This window comes from Phocoena phocoena, chromosome 15, assembly GCF_963924675.1.
Source record: "Phocoena phocoena chromosome 15, mPhoPho1.1, whole genome shotgun sequence".
Classification (NCBI taxonomy): domain Eukaryota; kingdom Metazoa; phylum Chordata; class Mammalia; order Artiodactyla; family Phocoenidae; genus Phocoena; species Phocoena phocoena.
This window is the reverse complement of record NC_089233.1, coordinates 75544334-75561053: the sequence shown is the minus strand read 5'-3', so window position 1 is coordinate 75561053 and position 16720 is coordinate 75544334. Positions and strand designations below refer to the sequence as shown.

The window sequence follows — 16720 nt, the reverse complement described above, 5'->3', positions numbered from 1 at the left end:
TGAGTCTTCCTCTGCGATCTCGCCTTCAGTGCCAGCAGGAGGAGATGTCTGTCTTTCTTGGGAACTAACCCACTGGTCAAACTAATTAATGAGATAAAGAAGAATCTTCTCATGACCTCATAACTGGATATTCTTCCCTTTCACAGGGGGGAGGAAAGTGAATGAAGGGAATTTTACTTAAAAAAATTAAAACCCACAATTAATATTCTCCCATTAATAATTATAATAGTTAAACATAAAGACCAAATTTGACCACCAATACCTGCCACAAGAACAAAATAACCCAAAACTTGATATACGTTATCAAGTTTGATATAAATAATGGCTTGATATACATTAATTACTACATTAAAAGCAGCTTTACTTTTTAAAACTTTATTGATTTACCACCTGATTAAAGCATGGGATATTTATTTTAACAGTATTATACATAATATTTTTACATAGAAAACTTTACATAGCATTTCGTATTATATAATTCTGCTTATTCTTTCAAAAATGTATACATCCATTGGGCAAGGAATGCTTTTCATTAAATTACCAATATTAAATGCACTTAATCATCGTGTATAGATTAAACAAAAGAAGCTATTAACTAACTTTTAGGCATTTTTAAGGAGGTAAAACATACATTTGCACATAAAGAAATATTTGATGCAAATATGCAGATAAAATTTTTTAAAAATTAGAACACTGAGAAAAACTACACTTTTGATGAGTGTCTTTTTTTGAGAGCAAGGATTTCCATATATAGTCATTCTTTTAAATATTCAGCTTTGGTTTCTTTGTTTCCCAAACTACAAAGCTGCCAATAGCAAAACTCCAAGATTTCACATGAGTTCAAGCTATATCTACTTTAACACAAATACTAAAACAGAATTCAGAAAATGCAGTATTAAGGATCCAGCTTCTATTTAAATCAATACCCATTTGCATCATAACAACAAACGTCTGAATGAGATGGCCATACTTGCATTTGTCAGCAGGTTCCTTTAATAACTATAAAGACTACTAAATGTATAGCCATAATCACAAAAGAATGACGAGAAAGTTTAGGGTTTTTTTTTTTTTTTTGCATTTTGTACAAAAGTCACCTCTCAGAGGAAAATGTTGTTTCCAGATATTATTATACAATTTCCACTATGTGTGTTCTTTGCTTGCATGTGAGGAATAACAGGGAAAAGGTGTATCTGAGGTGTAAAGATGCGTATTAGAAATAAAATTTCCCATCCACCGTTTGTTGTTAAGATGCCAGAGCTGGTGATCTCCCTAAAGGACAACGAAGAGAAACAAAACTGCTCAAAGCAGCAGTACTGTAACAAACGAAAACTTCTCCAGAGACGCAGCACAAGGAACCAACACTTAGAGCCGAGAAAGAAAGCAGGCCTTGGAAGTGTGTCGCTCTTCTCCACAACCCTGCGAACGAACGGCCCCTGGCCCACTGCTGCAGGGTCACCACACCCCTTTCACTGGTGTGTGAGTGGCACAAGCCACGTTCACCGTGAGCTACAATAGATTCATCACAAAAGAGAACTTACGTTGAATGACTTACTACTGAAGTAAGGGATTTCCTCTGTACCGACAAGAAAAATCACCCTAAATGGTTTTACATCCAGTCTCTAAAAGGTCTATACTGGTACAATTCAAATGCCTTATTCAGAACATAGAATCTTTTAAAAAACACAGCTGAAAAGATATTCAAACCTGAATGTTTCGGGAAGTGACAAAACGTGCTTACACATTTCCTACTCTGCGAGAGGGGGCAAAAATGAAAGAGAAGGCAGGAACACATGGGCGAAGTCTTGCAGTCACATTCAGTGAAGGAAACGTCACATGAGAACCTCAAAAGGAAAGGAAAAATCTCCACCTAGGGACGCAGCTGGACAGAAAATGTAAGTATGAACAAACCCGCATGCTCCACATTTATACCTTTAGTGCAAATGTCAATGGAGACAGCTGACTTGCGGAGGCTGTGACCACCACAGTACCAGCGAGGACGTCTCAGCGTGTGGGGTCCATGCTTCAGGGTAAAGATGTAACGGATTCCAGGACCAGGATGTCAAACGTGCTAACCTTTTCCATTCACGGTAAAATATTTAGCAGGTCCTTTCCTGCTAAATTCCGTAGCCCCTCTTCTCTCATGTATGTAAATAATGTAAAAACCTAAACCTGCTCTTTTTTTTCTTTGGTAGAGAAATTAAAACACTTTTGAGGAAAGAAGAAAGTAGACAGAGTACTACTGCTGGCCAAAACCAAACATTGCTCAAGGCCGTTAGAACACAAAAAATGTAAGAAATCGGCCTCTTAGTAAACAAAAGCACCAGAAATCCTTCTCTCTAAAGAAAAACTATCTGATTGTTTAGATAGGTTCCCAACTTACTAACTTCTAAGGCACCAGAGATGACATCAATACAACCCAATTTACAGGACTACAGGGCGTAGGGAGCAGTCTCCACGCGTTAATAACTCTGCAACGCTTCTAACGCTGAGTGCTGCTCTCGGTGAGCAGGGGATGAGAGGGCAGAGATGAAGCCTGTGTTCTTTCTCACTGACTCAGAATAAGATTCAGCTCCCAAATCTACTGCTTGCAGGCCTCGGGCTGTACTCCTAGACCGCCAGCTTCTACACAGGCTGCACAGAGTTCAGTTCTCCTGCAGCTGAGAGTACTGCACCGTCATTACCGTGATAGGGACCCAGAATCTAACCCTTCCAAAGAACTCAGCTCCTTGGTTCAAATTAATGGAAGCACTGAACACAGGCCACCTCCTGCCAAGGTCATCAGCTGTGCTGGCCCACAACAGCACAGGTCTGCTCGGGTTCAACCCATGACACGTGGCTGGGGGAGGCTCACAGGAGCCACCCTTCTCACGCAGAGCCCCCAGCCCCTCTCTCTGGAGGGACCTTGAGTGGGGACTGTGCCCAAGCAGGGACACTAGCCACTGGTACACTCACTATCCCGAGGTACAAAGAAAAGGGTTACTTAGATATAAGTTCATTCTCTTAAATTACTACTTCACTTTTGTTACTGCTTCATATATTAGATGGACAATGTATTCTGGAAATTTTAATACCCCTCCACAAATACTTACTTCATTGAAGACTAATCATCTTCATTCAATTGTTGACTTTTTCCTATAGACTTTTTCTCCCCCAGTTACTAAAACAGGGAGAGCCAGGAGGCACTACATTTGTTTTTTAAAACTTGCAAGCTCTTAATTCTAACTTAATTACTAAACTCTGCCTTCAATCAAATCCTCAGTAATATCTTTTTTGTCAAATGCTTTAAAAATCACCCAGACGTTAACAAATGAAACAGAAAAAACCAAAAAACCCAACCCTTTTCCCCCTACCTTTCCCCAAACTAATATAACTACAGTTGACTCACAACTGACAAAAACACTCAAACTTCTCTAGCACACTCAAACAACAAAAGATCCCAGCATATTTTAGGTGGCACTTAGCCGTTACAAGAAATTTTATTAACATACTCTCTAATAATCACGAACCTATACAGCTATGCTCAGTATCTTCAAGGAGAGCGACTTCCTCTGACAGAACATCTACAGCCAATCGTGGGACTTTGCTTGAGAATGACGGCAAGTGCAATGACAGATGTGACAGGCAGTTCAATCGGTAAAGTGGAATGACAGAGATGAGACAGACTCCCCACCTACTGTGTTAACTGGGTGCGCAACTGTTTAGGGAAACACCACAACGCCTCAGTCGGGGACTCTGATGGAACCATCTTTATCCAGGCCACGCTGAGCTCCAGGATGCCGACTTTCTATGGTCTGACCCTTCCCGAGATGTGCCAGGCAGAGGCGGCGTGGTGACAGTGCTGCAGACCTGCAGCAGTGGCCCGAGGGGCCAGGGCTACCATACTGGTGATGGGGTCCCTGGTACCTGGGATGGCTCTTCTGGAATCCATATCTTATACACAACACCTATCCTTAGGAAGAACTTCCGCAGAACTGCCCGGAGCTCAGGAATCAGGTCAAACTGCATAATTTCACACAAGTAGGGGTAGTACATTGAAGCATGTGCTTTAAACTTGAGGTGGGAGAAACAGAGAGAGAGAAAATTAGACATGGAACTATTTTTTGGCACTAGTTTTTCCAAAGTATTCATCTCACCCTGGAACTTCTTGCAAATAATATTGGTGTTTTTTCTGGCTATTAGAAAGTAGGTGCAAAAAATTTGTAAATTAAAACTTCTTTTAATTATATTTAACTCCTAACACAAACTATTTGGGGACAACCTTGCTACCAAAGTCAACTTTCATTTTAGTAAATCAAGTTTCCAGTTCTAAACCAGTGTTTCACAATCTCAACCCTCCCTTCCAACAAAGCCACACTGAAAATCACGGTAGCTGTTTAACAGCAACCTGCCTGGCTTCAACTTCAGCCTTTCTCCACTGAGGCTCTTTGAGAGAAAAAGCCCCAATAACCCCAGGCGCCCATTGTTTGTAATTAATTAACTTCTCTCCGATGCATCTAGAATGGTGCTAGTTATGTAACCATCCTTGGACGAATGAGCAAAGTAGTTACTTCAAAGTCTCAATGAAAAGCCAACCCAAATCCCTGTGGAGACATTACTTGTTTATACCTTTTCATCATTTATTTTGAGGGTTTTTGTTAGAAGTAACAACAGGAGACTTGTCCACGCCTCCCGATGGCTTTCAGAGTTCACCGTGATGAAATAGGCCAGCGCCTCGCTGCACACACTAGAAGAATCAGAGGGGGGTTGCGGGGGGCGATGTCAAATAAAAGAGGAACATCTCACATTTCACTGGAGTGAAGAACTCTTTATTCTTTTATTATTCATTTATTTTTAAAAAATCTTTTGGCTGCGCTGTGCAGCATGTGGGATCTTAGTTCCCCAACCAGGGACTGATCCCATGGCCCCTGCTGGAAGCATGGAGTCTTAACCATTGGACCGTCAGGGAATTCCCAAGCACTCTTTATTCTTGCAGTGAGTATTTAGTGAGCACCTGCTCTGGCTGTGCCATCTTGAACAAATCCCTGAGCCTCAGTTTGCTCAGCTGTAAAATGGGAATAAATAACTGTACCAAACTCAAGGGGCTGCTGTGAAGATGAAACGAAGCAAGTACATTAAACGTTAGTCCAGCGCAGGCCTGGCACGTGGCTCAATCAGGGTTTGCAGCACAATCAGCACAAGAGCCTGTTACCCACAGTTAACCATGAACTGTCTTTCTTTTCCCACATCGCACACAACGGCTATTTTAAAAACATGTTGTGTTAAAAACATTTATGTATCTCCTTTAGAGAAACTTTATGAGACTATATAGGTAGTTCTCTTTTGGGCTTGATGTAAATTGAAATGAGCTGCTGATGTCCTCTTTAATTAATTCATTTTTCAGTTTATGACTTGTCATATATTCTCATTGCAAGATGACTGAAAAGTGCAAAAATTATAGGAGAAAAAAATTCCCATAATTCCGTCATCCTAAGAGACACATAACAATATTCTAGAATAGGAAATATTCCAGTTTTTTGTCTGTGATTTTTAAAAAACATTACTGAAAAACCACAAGTATATATGGTTTTACATCCTGCTTTTTTGTGGTGAAACTTGTATTATGAGCATGTTCCCACATCAAGGAAAATTATTTTTTAAAAACTTCATTTAAAAAAAAGTTTTATATTTTGGGGGCCACGCTGTGCAGCTTGTGGGATCTCAGTTCCCTGATCAGGGATTGAACCTGGGCCACGGCAGTGAAAGCCCGGAATCCTAACCACTAGGCCACCAGGCAACTCCCCAAAACTTCATTTTTAAAGGCTGCATAATATTCTATCATAGGATATACCACAATGTAGTTATCCATTCCACAGCTGAGCTGCTTTAAGTGTTTTCTCTTTATAAGTAAGCCTGCAATGAATGTTCTGTGTGGGAATCCTGATTCCCTAACAGTGGATTACTGAGTCAAAGAAAGAGACTGAACCCTTTAAGGCTCTTGATATATATATAATGCCCCCTGATTTCCAGAAATTGGAGAGTGAGTGTCTTTATCTCGTGTTTGCCAGCACTGCATGTTAATGTTTTCAAATCTTAAAGGAGCAAAAGGGGGCTTAGACACAGCATCTTGCTCACAGTTGCCCAAGAAACTGGGTGGCAAAGATCTAGTTCTTTGCAGGGGGCTCTCTCAACGCCATCCACTGCTGGCCCACTGCTGCATTTCCACACAAAGTAAGTACATCCTGGTACCCACACGATTCTTACATGTTCCTCTTGGGAAGAAGGAATAGTGGGATGTTAGAGCTGACAGTGCTCTAAAGAGGACCCAGTCAGGACTTCAATCCAGGCTGGATGACTCTGAGCTCAGAGCACTTTTCCCTGCCTATGTTTCTGTGCTTTAAATAACGTTGAATGGAAGAAATGAGGCCCTGCCCTCTTCAGGGCATTAAGAAAAGTGAAATAGAAGAACCAGATAGGATGAAAAAACAAGAAGGAAAACAGTTGGTGAGGGTGTCAGCATATAGGTATTTTTCTCCTACTCTTTCAAATCACAGTATTGTTATGAAGCATCTGTGTATTACAGGTAAGAAATTTAATCAGAAATCATTCTTCTTACGTTAAAAGTCGCTGCTGTATTTCTTCCCAGGAATCCCTGCGGTTCTCATCGACATACATTCGAAACAGGATCCTCAAACAACAGGCCAGGCTGCTGGTTTCTTGTTTTAGAAGGTTGGGTTTAGACTTGCCCTTAAAACCTGGAGATCAGATATAGTCGTATAAATAGTGCACACTTCCAGGGTAATGCTGAGAAATCACGTCGGAAACTAATTGAGTTACTTTAGGAAATACGGAAAGATCTCACATTTTTAATACGGCTCAACTGTGATACCAGACGAGGCAGCCCTGACATCTCATCCTCCCCACAAGATACACTTCGCTCAACACCCTGAGCTGTTCTCCATTTAGACCCTGCTCACTGGCTGGTGAAGCCATTCATTTCATCTTCTCAAGTGTAGCAGCTTTTAAGAATTCTAGAATGTCTCTGACTTGCTAGATTTTTTTCACAAACCACATATAAGAACATGTCTTGTTTCTGTTTTGAGAACCAACATGATAATTATTTTATTTTTCTAGCCTTCCAAATTAGACCCTCCATTAGAGCATTTTATCATTTGAAAAAAGGACCACTGCCCTCGATGAAAACTGCACAGCAGCTCCTGAAATAGCTCCTCAGTGTGTCTCTGTCATCTCTTCTCCCCCTGCCAATCCATCCCACACACATCAGCCAGAACAATCTTCCATAAGTATTCTTTCCTCTGTATCTCATCCCTGAAGAACAGTTTTCTTAAACAAAGCAATACCAATCTGCCACAGAGATGTGTAAACCACTCTTATAAGCAAAATCTTCTTTTTTTTTTTTGGCCCTGCCACGCAGCATGTGGGATCTTAGTTCCCCGACCAGGAATCGAGCCTGTGCCCCCTGCAGCAGAAGCGCAGAGCCCTAACCACTGGGCCACCAGGGATGTCCCTAAGCAAAATCTTATTATAGGCAAAGACATAAAATACCTCGTTTAAAGCTATAGAGAAAAATGACATTTAAAAATTACGGATTAAAACAGGCATTTGGGAGGAAAATTCAAGTAATTGGTAACAATACAAGAATTATATAAAGTATCACTTTTGTACACAGTTCACAAAATGAGACTCCTACCATCACCCCTGCACATACATGTGTGTCTACACGCACACACATATCACTCACTTCCAGGACTTATATATTTATTTGTACAGGTGGGAGAGAAAACCCCTAAAAGCCTCAAAAAAATGTATGAATGCTTTTGTTGCTCCTAGATGACCACACTTTTTATATCATCATACTTAACTTTACATACATTTATTTAGGCTGCGCCGGGTCTTAGTTGAGGCACGTGGAATCTTTTAGTTGTGGCATGCGGGCTTCTTAGTTGTGGCATGCAGACTCTTAGCTGCAGCATGCATGTGGGATCTAGTTGCCCAACCAGGGATTGAACCCGGGCCCCCTGCATTGGGAGTGCGGAGGCTTAGCCACTGGACCACCAGGGAAGTCCCTAACTGTACAATCTTAACCTAATGTAAAATTTCTTGCCCTTGCTAGATCAATTAAACTCTCCCAATTCATTTTTCCATCAAATACTTACTGAGAGTCTCCCGTGTGCCAGACAATATTCCTGGTACTAGGATGAAATGTCCCTTCTCTCTCCCTCAAGCATGAAATATCTGGTAAGTTATTCCAGCTGTGTGTACCATGCCAGGAATTTTCCAAAGGCTTTAATGTTTTAGGACAGTGACCAGTGTGACCACCTGTCCCATCTGCCGTGCTTCCTCCCTTACCTGCTCGCCATAGGACAGTCCGTTGCTCGTAATTGGAGTTGAAGGCCTTTGAGAATGAATGGGATTCCTGCAAGCAGTCTAAGAGCTTGAAGAGGTGCTGGGAAGACATGCACTTATACATGCCCTGGTCCTCTGTCTCTATATGGATATCTGCATCCAGCGTGTCTTGCTACAGAGGGGAGGATAAGAGAGCTAAGTAAAGAAGATGGAACGGTTTTGCACACTGTGGTATCAGACAGAGATCATCATAACTCTCCAGAAGTCCTCCTCTCTGTAAGGTACACTTCATTCCTCAATACCCGGAAATGTTTTCCATTTAGACTCTGCTCACTGGCTGGTGAAAGAATATGCCGAGCTCTTGCATGACGGCAGGCTTCGCTGGCCAGAGTTTCAGTTTTGTCAGTACTGCCTTCATTGCATGAACAGGAGTGTGTACTTCTCCAATTATTTCACTACAGGATTGCACTGTCCTCTTTTTATTTTATAAAGAAATTGGAAAATGAGAAAATCAAACTGTAGTGCACGTGATAGAAGGTGTGAGTCTCAAAACATACTCACTGAAAGAAAGAAATTGTTAAGCAAAGCCCAAGTGGCATCTTTAGCCTCATCAGGTGATTAATGAACTTTAATAAGATTGACAACTGTGTTTTCAAATGTGAAGGGAAAAACCATAGAAATAGGTATGGAATGCTAGAAATTTTTATTGAACATGTTGCCTAAAATAATTAGGGATTATTAGACATAATTAAGGATTTTTTTTTTTTTTTGTGGTACACGGGCCTCTCACTGCTGTGGCCTCTCCCGTTGCGGAAGACAGGTTTCGGACACGCAGGCTCAGCAGCCATGGCTCACGGGCCCAGCCGCTCTGCGGCGTGTGGGATCCTCCTGGACCGGGGCACGAACCCGTGTCCCCTGCATCGGCAGGCGGACTCTCAACCACTGCGCCACCAGGGAAGCCCCCATAATTAAGGATTTTAAATTTGTTGAGCCCTCTAGGAATAGACCACAACCCTCCCTAGAAGCCAGAGGTTACAAAAGGGCAGAGTTTGCAATACTCCCTAAATTGATCTATAAATTCAATGTAAGCCTTATCAAAATTCCATCTGACATCTTTGCAGGAATTGACAAGCTGATCCTAAAATTCATATGGAGATGTAAATGACATGGAATAGCCAAAACAGTCTTGAAAAAAGAAGCACAAAGTTGGAAGACTCATACTTCCCTATTTCAAAACTTACTACAAAACTACAGTAATCAAGACAGTGTGGTACTGGCATAGAGAGAGACATATATATCAGTGGAACAGTACTGAGAATCCAGAAATAAATCCTCATATTTATGGTCAAGAGATTTCCAACATGGCTATCAGAACAATTCAGTGGGGGAAAAACAGTCTTTACATCAAATGGTGCTGGGATAATTAAACATCTACATGCAAAAGAATGAAGGCAGACCCCCTATCTCCCATCATATACATAAATAAACTCAAAAATGGATCAAAGACCTAAATATAAGAGCTAAAATTATGAAACTCTTAAAAGAAAATGTAGGCCTAAATCTCTGTGACCTTGAATTAGGCAATGCTTTCTTAGAAATAACTTTAAAAGTACAAGTAACTAAAGAAAAAATAGTAACTTGGACTTTATCAACATTAAAAACTTTTGTGCTTCAAAGGACACCATCAAGAAATTGAAAAGACAATGTAGAAAATGGGAGAAAATAGGTCAAATCATATATCTATCTGATAAGAGACTAATAACTAGAATATATAAAAACTCTTGGGCTTCCCTGGTGGCGCAGTGGTTGAGTCCGCCTGCCGATGCAGGGGACGCGGGTTTGTGCCCTGGTCCAGGAGGATCCTACATGCCACAGGGCGGCTGGGCCCATGAGCCATGGCCGCTGAGCCTGCGCGTCCGGAGCCTGTGCTCCGCAACGGGAGAGGCCACAGCAGTGAGAGGCCCGCGTACCACAAAAAAAACCAAAAAACAAAAAACAAAACTCTTACAATTCAATGATAGAAAGATAAATAACCCAACTTAAAACTGGGCAAAGGATTTGAATAGACATTTCTCCAAAGATATACAAATGGCCAACAAGCACAAAAGATGCTCTACATCATTAGTCATTAGGGAAATGGGAATCAAAACCACAAAGAGATATTACTTCACACACACTGGGATGGTTATAATTAAAAAAAAAAAGACAATAACAACCATTGGTGAGGATGTGAAGAAACTGGAACCTTCATACATTGCTGATGGGAACATAAAATAGTCTAGCTGCTCTGGAAAACAGTCTGGCAATTCCTCAAAAAAGGTAAACACTGAGTTACCATATGACCCAGCAATTCCACTCCTAGGTATATACTCAAGAGAATTAAAAACTTATGTGCACATTAAAATTTGTATAAAAATGTTCACTGCAGCGTTATTCATAATAGCCAGACAATGGACACAACCTAAATGTCCATCAACTGATGAATGGATAAACAAAATGTGGTACAGCCATACAATGGAATATTATTCAGCCATATATAAAAATGAAGTACTGATACATGCCACAATACGGATGAACCTGGAAAACATTAAGCTAAGAGGTCAGGCACAAAAGCTCACATATTATATGATTCCAGTAATATGAAATATCGGAATCAGACAAGTCCATAGAGACAGAAAATAGATTAATGGTTGCTAGGGCTGGGGCAAGGAGGGAGTGGGGAGTGACACTGATGGTTAGGGCGTTCCCTTTTGCAGTGGTAAAAATATTCTGGTGCAGACATAGAGAATGGACTTGAGGACATGGGGAGCGGGAAGGGTAAGCTGAGACGAAGTGAGAGAGTGGCATGGACATATATACACTACCAAATGTAAAACAGATAGCTAGTGGGAATCAGCCGCATAGCAAAGGGAGATCAGCTCAGTGCTTTCTGACCACCTAGAGGGGTGGGATACGGAGGGTGGGAGGGAGACGCAAGAGGGAGGGGATATGGGGATATACGTATATACGTATACGTACAGCTGATTCATTTTGTTATACAGCAGCAACTAACACAACAATGTAAAGCAATTATACTCTAATAAAGATGTTAAAAAAAATTCTGGAATTAGACAGTGGGGATATTTGCACAACTCTGTGAATATATTAAAGCCACTGAGTTGTATACTTAAAAAATAAAACCAAAACCCATAAAAGGACAGCCTTTGTGCTGGATCTGGCCAACAGATGTATTTTGTTGACCAATAATTATAGTATTTAATTAACAGAAGATGCCCTATATGAGAAAAATCTTGATTTCTGACTCCTCTTGAAAAACTGGAAGACCATCCCAGCTTGACCCACCTGACAGCAACTTGCCCCTGGAGCTGGAGGTGGCTGGGCTCTGGCGGGCCTCAAGCTCGGTGGTTCCCATTGTCCCACCCAGCCTGCCGCCCGCACTCACAGCATCTCCCAGCCCCTGAAGCACTTAAGTTTGCAACCCATGGTGTAAAGTTACTGTCCAACTTCTGGACACCAAATACTGTTTCCAAGCAAACCGTATATATAAAAGGTTGCACACAGAAAACAAAAAAGTGCACTTCCTGAAGGAAAAATTGGTACCTTTATCCACATATTTTCCCTCTCAGTGATTCATGGTTACTGTATATTAATTATAAGGAATAGTCCCTGTGATTAATAACACATTTTTTTTTGAAACACCAAGGTGGGGGGTGGAGTCTGAGTGGTAGTATGCCAGTAAACTGGCTCTCCGTGAGGGTGGGGGGAGAAAATGCCTGATTTTTAGCGTTCGGTGATTTCAGTGGTGTAAATACTCCCATCGTGGCCAATTTTAAGTTGCTAGTACCCGTCACTGGATGTGGGCCTGGGAGGGATGAGCATGCTGGGCTCTTGCAAGCCAGTCTCACCAGGCTCCAGCACACCACTGCTCTGAACAACCTCCCCTCAGATGCCCTCCTTCAGGCCACTCTCACCTGGGCAGCAACCATGTGCTCTGCATCTTCCTTTTTGCTCGTTGCAGGGTAGAACACGATGTTGTCAATGGTCTGTATCAATTCCAACTGGACCACGCACTTGATGAGGAGGCTGGCAAACAGTTTCTGATCTATATTAGATGATAAAGATTAACCCTAATAATGATTCAGCCAGTACTGAATTCACTGAGCTCTGACTATGTGCCAGGCATGGTTCTTGATGCTGTGGCATAAACAGTGAATAAGCTGGACAAAAATCCCTGCTCCCATGGCAGAGACAGACAGTAAACAAGCTACTTAAGTTAAGATGTAGTACGTTAAACAATGAGGACATCAGGCAGGGATGGGGATATGGTAGGGATGGTGTCAAGGTGGGGATGCAAGTTTAAACAAGCTGGTCAGGAAAGGTTCTCTCTGAAAATGAGCTCCCTGAGCAAAGACCTGAAGACAGGGAGGGAGTCAGCGATGCAGGTCCCATGTCCTCTGGCACGTTTTTCTGCTGCCTGAAGGGTCACTCCTACAGACCAGCTCTGGACTGTGTTCTATCCACAGGAGGCTACAGGTTCCTGCGGTAGCCGGGAGCCGAATCAGTCTTGAGGGGCGGGGTTGGGGGGAGGGGAGGAGGGTGCAGCTTATTTAAGCTCTTAGTTCCTGGATCACTTTCTGTCCGCCCCGGAGGTAGTAGCCGCTTCCCACATTTTCCGCTTCCATACCCCTCAGTTTTCTCTTACTTCTTTCAGTGGCTAGCCCTCTTTGACTAGTTAACAATTCTTTTTTTTTTTTTTAATTTTTTAAAATTTATTTTTTTTAATTTTCTTTTTTTTTTCTTAACAATTCTTTATGTAGAATTTTCTCTGTTCAAATTATCAGTGTGGTTTCTGCCTACTGATTAGACTCTGACTAATGTCTCATCTTCTCAATCCCTGGGCTCAGGGATAGCCCATGTCTGCCACTTACAAAGTTGGCTGATTTGACTACAGTAAAAGTAGAGCTTCCTTTTCAACTTGTTAAAGAATCAGAATGTTGAAACTATTAAATAAACATTAAATAAAAACAAGGAGTTGGGTCATCTTCAAGCTTTTGAAAGCGACTGTGAAATTATATATATGCATATAAAAATTCTCCATGCAGAATTAGTTTGTTTTTTTTTTTGGCCACACCGTAGGGCATGTGAGATCTTAGTTCCCCGACCAGGGGCTGAACCCATGGCCCCTGCAGTGGAAAGTTAGAGTCTTAACCATTGGACCACCAGGAAGTCCCCAGAATTAGTTTTAACTGAGAAAGTATACAGTGGAATTGCAACAGATTTACATTTAACATATGCCAATTCAATGACACCATCTTGGACCAAAAAGAAAAAAAACAATACAAGTGGTGTAAGAGATTCTGCCTGCTGCTCTATTCACTGAGCTCATGCCCAGAAGGGAGGCTGAGATGGGAGCCTGGGAGAAACAAAGCACTGTTCCTTGGAGGAATGGCAGGGGTCTCAAGCCCCAGGCATCTCTTAGAGCATAAACATCTTGCTGCACTCAGTGGCTCCATTTAAAGAAATGTCCACTTGCCCCTCCCACACAAGCCAACCCCTTTATCTGGGGCTGATGAGGAAACAGCTTCTCTCCCTCGACACTGGAGAGACACTGGCTATGCTGCAGACACAGAGGAGTAGCCCGTCAGTCTCCAACATGGCACCTCCTGAATGGATTCCATATTTTTTGTGCCTTCAAAAGATAACAGTGACCACACGGGGCTTTGTCTAATGTGCTGCTTCAGAAGTTTAATGTCAGTGTGAACACCTACAAACTGGCATGTTGAGAAGAGGCTGAAACTGCTATGAAGAAAAATAATGGGGACCACAACTTTAAGAAGACCGGACTACAATACCTGAGAAGTTCCAATTTCTCAGTCAGCCAAAAGGGTCTGAATCCCGACTCTACTACATATTGGCAAGTCGTGTCATCTAAGGCCCAGTTCACTCAAATGTAAAACAGTACCGCCTCAAAGGGCAAGCATAAGGATCACGTGAGGGCACACACATGGGACACACAGTGCTGTGCCTGGCTGAGAGCAACTGTGAAACCTATTTGTTTAAATGACAGACGGGGAAACACACCATAAGCAACATTAAGAGAGAAATTAGTAAAAGTAATTTGAAACTCATATCCAGAAAAGGGATATCTAAGACATGAAGAGCCCCCCCACCCAAACCAATAAAAGACAACAATCAATACAAAATGAACAAAGATTATGGATAGCTCATAGAAATTGTTCTTAAACACATGAAAAACTGCTCAATTTCACTCATAATTAGAAAACTGCAAATTAAAACTCCTCAAAAGATACCAAATATCACCTATGCATTCCCAGAGATCACGTAAATAGGTACAACCTTAATAGGCAGCAGTGTGGAATTATCTATCAAAATAGCAAATGCACTTTCTCTTTTAACCTAGCAATCTTTTTTTCTGGGAATTTACCACACAGATAAACTCACAAATAACACATGTATTAGGTGATTCAATGCAGTACTGTTTATAACAGAAAAAGACTGGGAATAACAGAAATGTCCAGGTAGGAACCGAATTAAGCAAATAATAGCACATCTACAACCTGGGGCAATGTACACAATTGTACAAAAGAGTGTGAAAGCACTTCAGGTACTGATTTTGAATGATCTATAAGCTATATTAAGTGAAAAAAGAATAATGCACAGTATTCTATAATTTGTATAAAAGGAGTGGAGAATTCATATATAAACATAGATACATATTGTATGCTTGTGTATGTGAATATGCATTTGCTTGCATATGAGCAAAATGTCTCTAGAAAGGTATATAAGAAACTGGTGACATTGGCTGCCATGAAGAAAGGGACAGGCAGACTGAGGCCCAGGGGTGAAGAAAGGCTTATATCCTGTTTACCTTTCTGCACCTTCTGAATATTTGAATCATGTAAACATGTTACCTATTTAAAATAAATAAATAAATAAATAAATAAATACAAAAACAATAAAGAAAGTGGTCTTACTTGCATATGGTCTAGCTTTCCAGCTGTCATCGGTCGGGTTAGAGAGTTGGCTCTGGCCTCTCTCAGAGGCATTTTTATCTATGCTGCTTAAAGACTGGCGGTCCAGATCCACATCCTAGAAGTAAACCGGAGAGAAACACAACATTCATTTCTCGGTCCACAATTCAGTACCTGGGCAGAGATGAGCCTGTTTTAACACTGCTGGCCTGACTTGAATCTGTGTCTTGCTCAGCTTGAAGTATAGAAGTAGCACTTCTCAGAGGCTACATGGGAAAGATTACAAATTTCAATTACTTCTCCCTCCCTTTAAAATTTCACATTTTCTGATTCCAACTTAGACGGCATTTCTCTACATACTATGAGTTCATGATGAGTGTGACAAATTTTTAATGAGCTCAAGTTCAAAAATAAACGAGCACGGTAGCTAGGCTTTTTTTTTTTTTTTTTTTAAGTTGACAGTAGAAAGTTAAAAAGCAGAGAATGTTTATATAATGTGCTTCATTTTTAAGTTGCTACATCCCAAATGCCTTTTAAAATCTAATGGCTTTATAGGTACTTGGAAATAGAAGCTAATTAGACAAACCCCCTTGTAAACCAAAGTATTTTAAAGTGACACTTGAATTAGAACTCTTTTATGGGGCCTTACACAAAAAAATAAAAACTACTATTTCGGGCTTCCCTGGTGGCGCAGTGGTTGAGAGTCCGCCTGCCAATGCAGGGGACACGGGTTCGTGCCCCGGTCCGGGAAGATCCCACATGCCACGGAGTGGCTGGGCCCGTGAGCCATGGCCGCTGAGCGTTCGCGTCCAGAGCCTGTGCTCCGCAACGGGAGAGGCCAAAACAGTGAGAGGCCCGCGTACCACAAAAAACAAAAAAAACACTACTATTTCATTGGTGGAGAGGCAAGTGCTCCTTACGTAGGAGGGCAATAAATAAGGATAATGACACCAAAGCAATCTTTGTAACAGTGAAACACCAGAACTGACGAAAGTGTCCAACAAGGGAAAATTCGTTAAATAAATTACAATAATGTGCAGCCACTGAAGAAGCTGTTCTCAGAGAATATTTAAGAATATGGAGGGACTTCTCTGGGGGTCCAGTGGTAAAGATGCCACACTTCCAATGCAGTGGGCGTGGGTTCAAACCCTGGTCAGGGAACTAAGCTCCCACATGTCACGCAGAGAGCCCCCCAAAAACAGGAACATAGAAAAATGCCCACAGTGGTGTTAAGTAACACATTATGTACAAAGTGAGCCCAAATTGCAAGCATGTGGGTTGTGTGTGCTCAGTCACATAAATAAGAAAACTAGAAGTGTTTTGTGGTTTTTATTGAGTGAAGTGACTTATTTCCTTAATACTTTTCTGTACTTTCTAAAAAATAT

At 41.5% G+C, this 16720-nt stretch overlaps 1 protein-coding gene and 1 non-coding gene across 5 annotated transcripts in view; both read right to left on the bottom strand.

Annotated features, from left to right (window-relative positions):
* Nucleotides 1–359: 359 nt before the first annotated feature.
* ARFGEF2 (ADP ribosylation factor guanine nucleotide exchange factor 2) overlaps nt 360–16720 on the bottom strand; it is a 100021-nt gene continuing 83660 nt past the window's right edge. For 3 of the 4 annotated variants that reach the window (XM_065892491.1, XM_065892492.1, XM_065892494.1), the window contains 6 exons: nt 15339–15453; nt 12315–12445; nt 8347–8515; nt 6593–6731; nt 4606–4723; nt 3874–4050 (listed from right to left, as the gene is read on the bottom strand). In XM_065892491.1, coding sequence (XP_065748563.1) covers nt 3874–4050; nt 4606–4723; nt 6593–6731; nt 8347–8515; nt 12315–12445; nt 15339–15453 — 849 coding nt within the window. Of the gene's footprint in view, nt 4051–4605; nt 4724–6592; nt 6732–8346; nt 8516–12314; nt 12446–15338; nt 15454–16720 lie in introns of all 4 variants that reach the window. The other variant, XM_065892493.1, reaches the window with a different exon arrangement.
* TRNAR-UCU (transfer RNA arginine (anticodon UCU)) lies at nt 7427–7499 on the bottom strand. The gene has a single exon. It is a non-coding gene; the product is annotated as a tRNA-Arg (tRNA).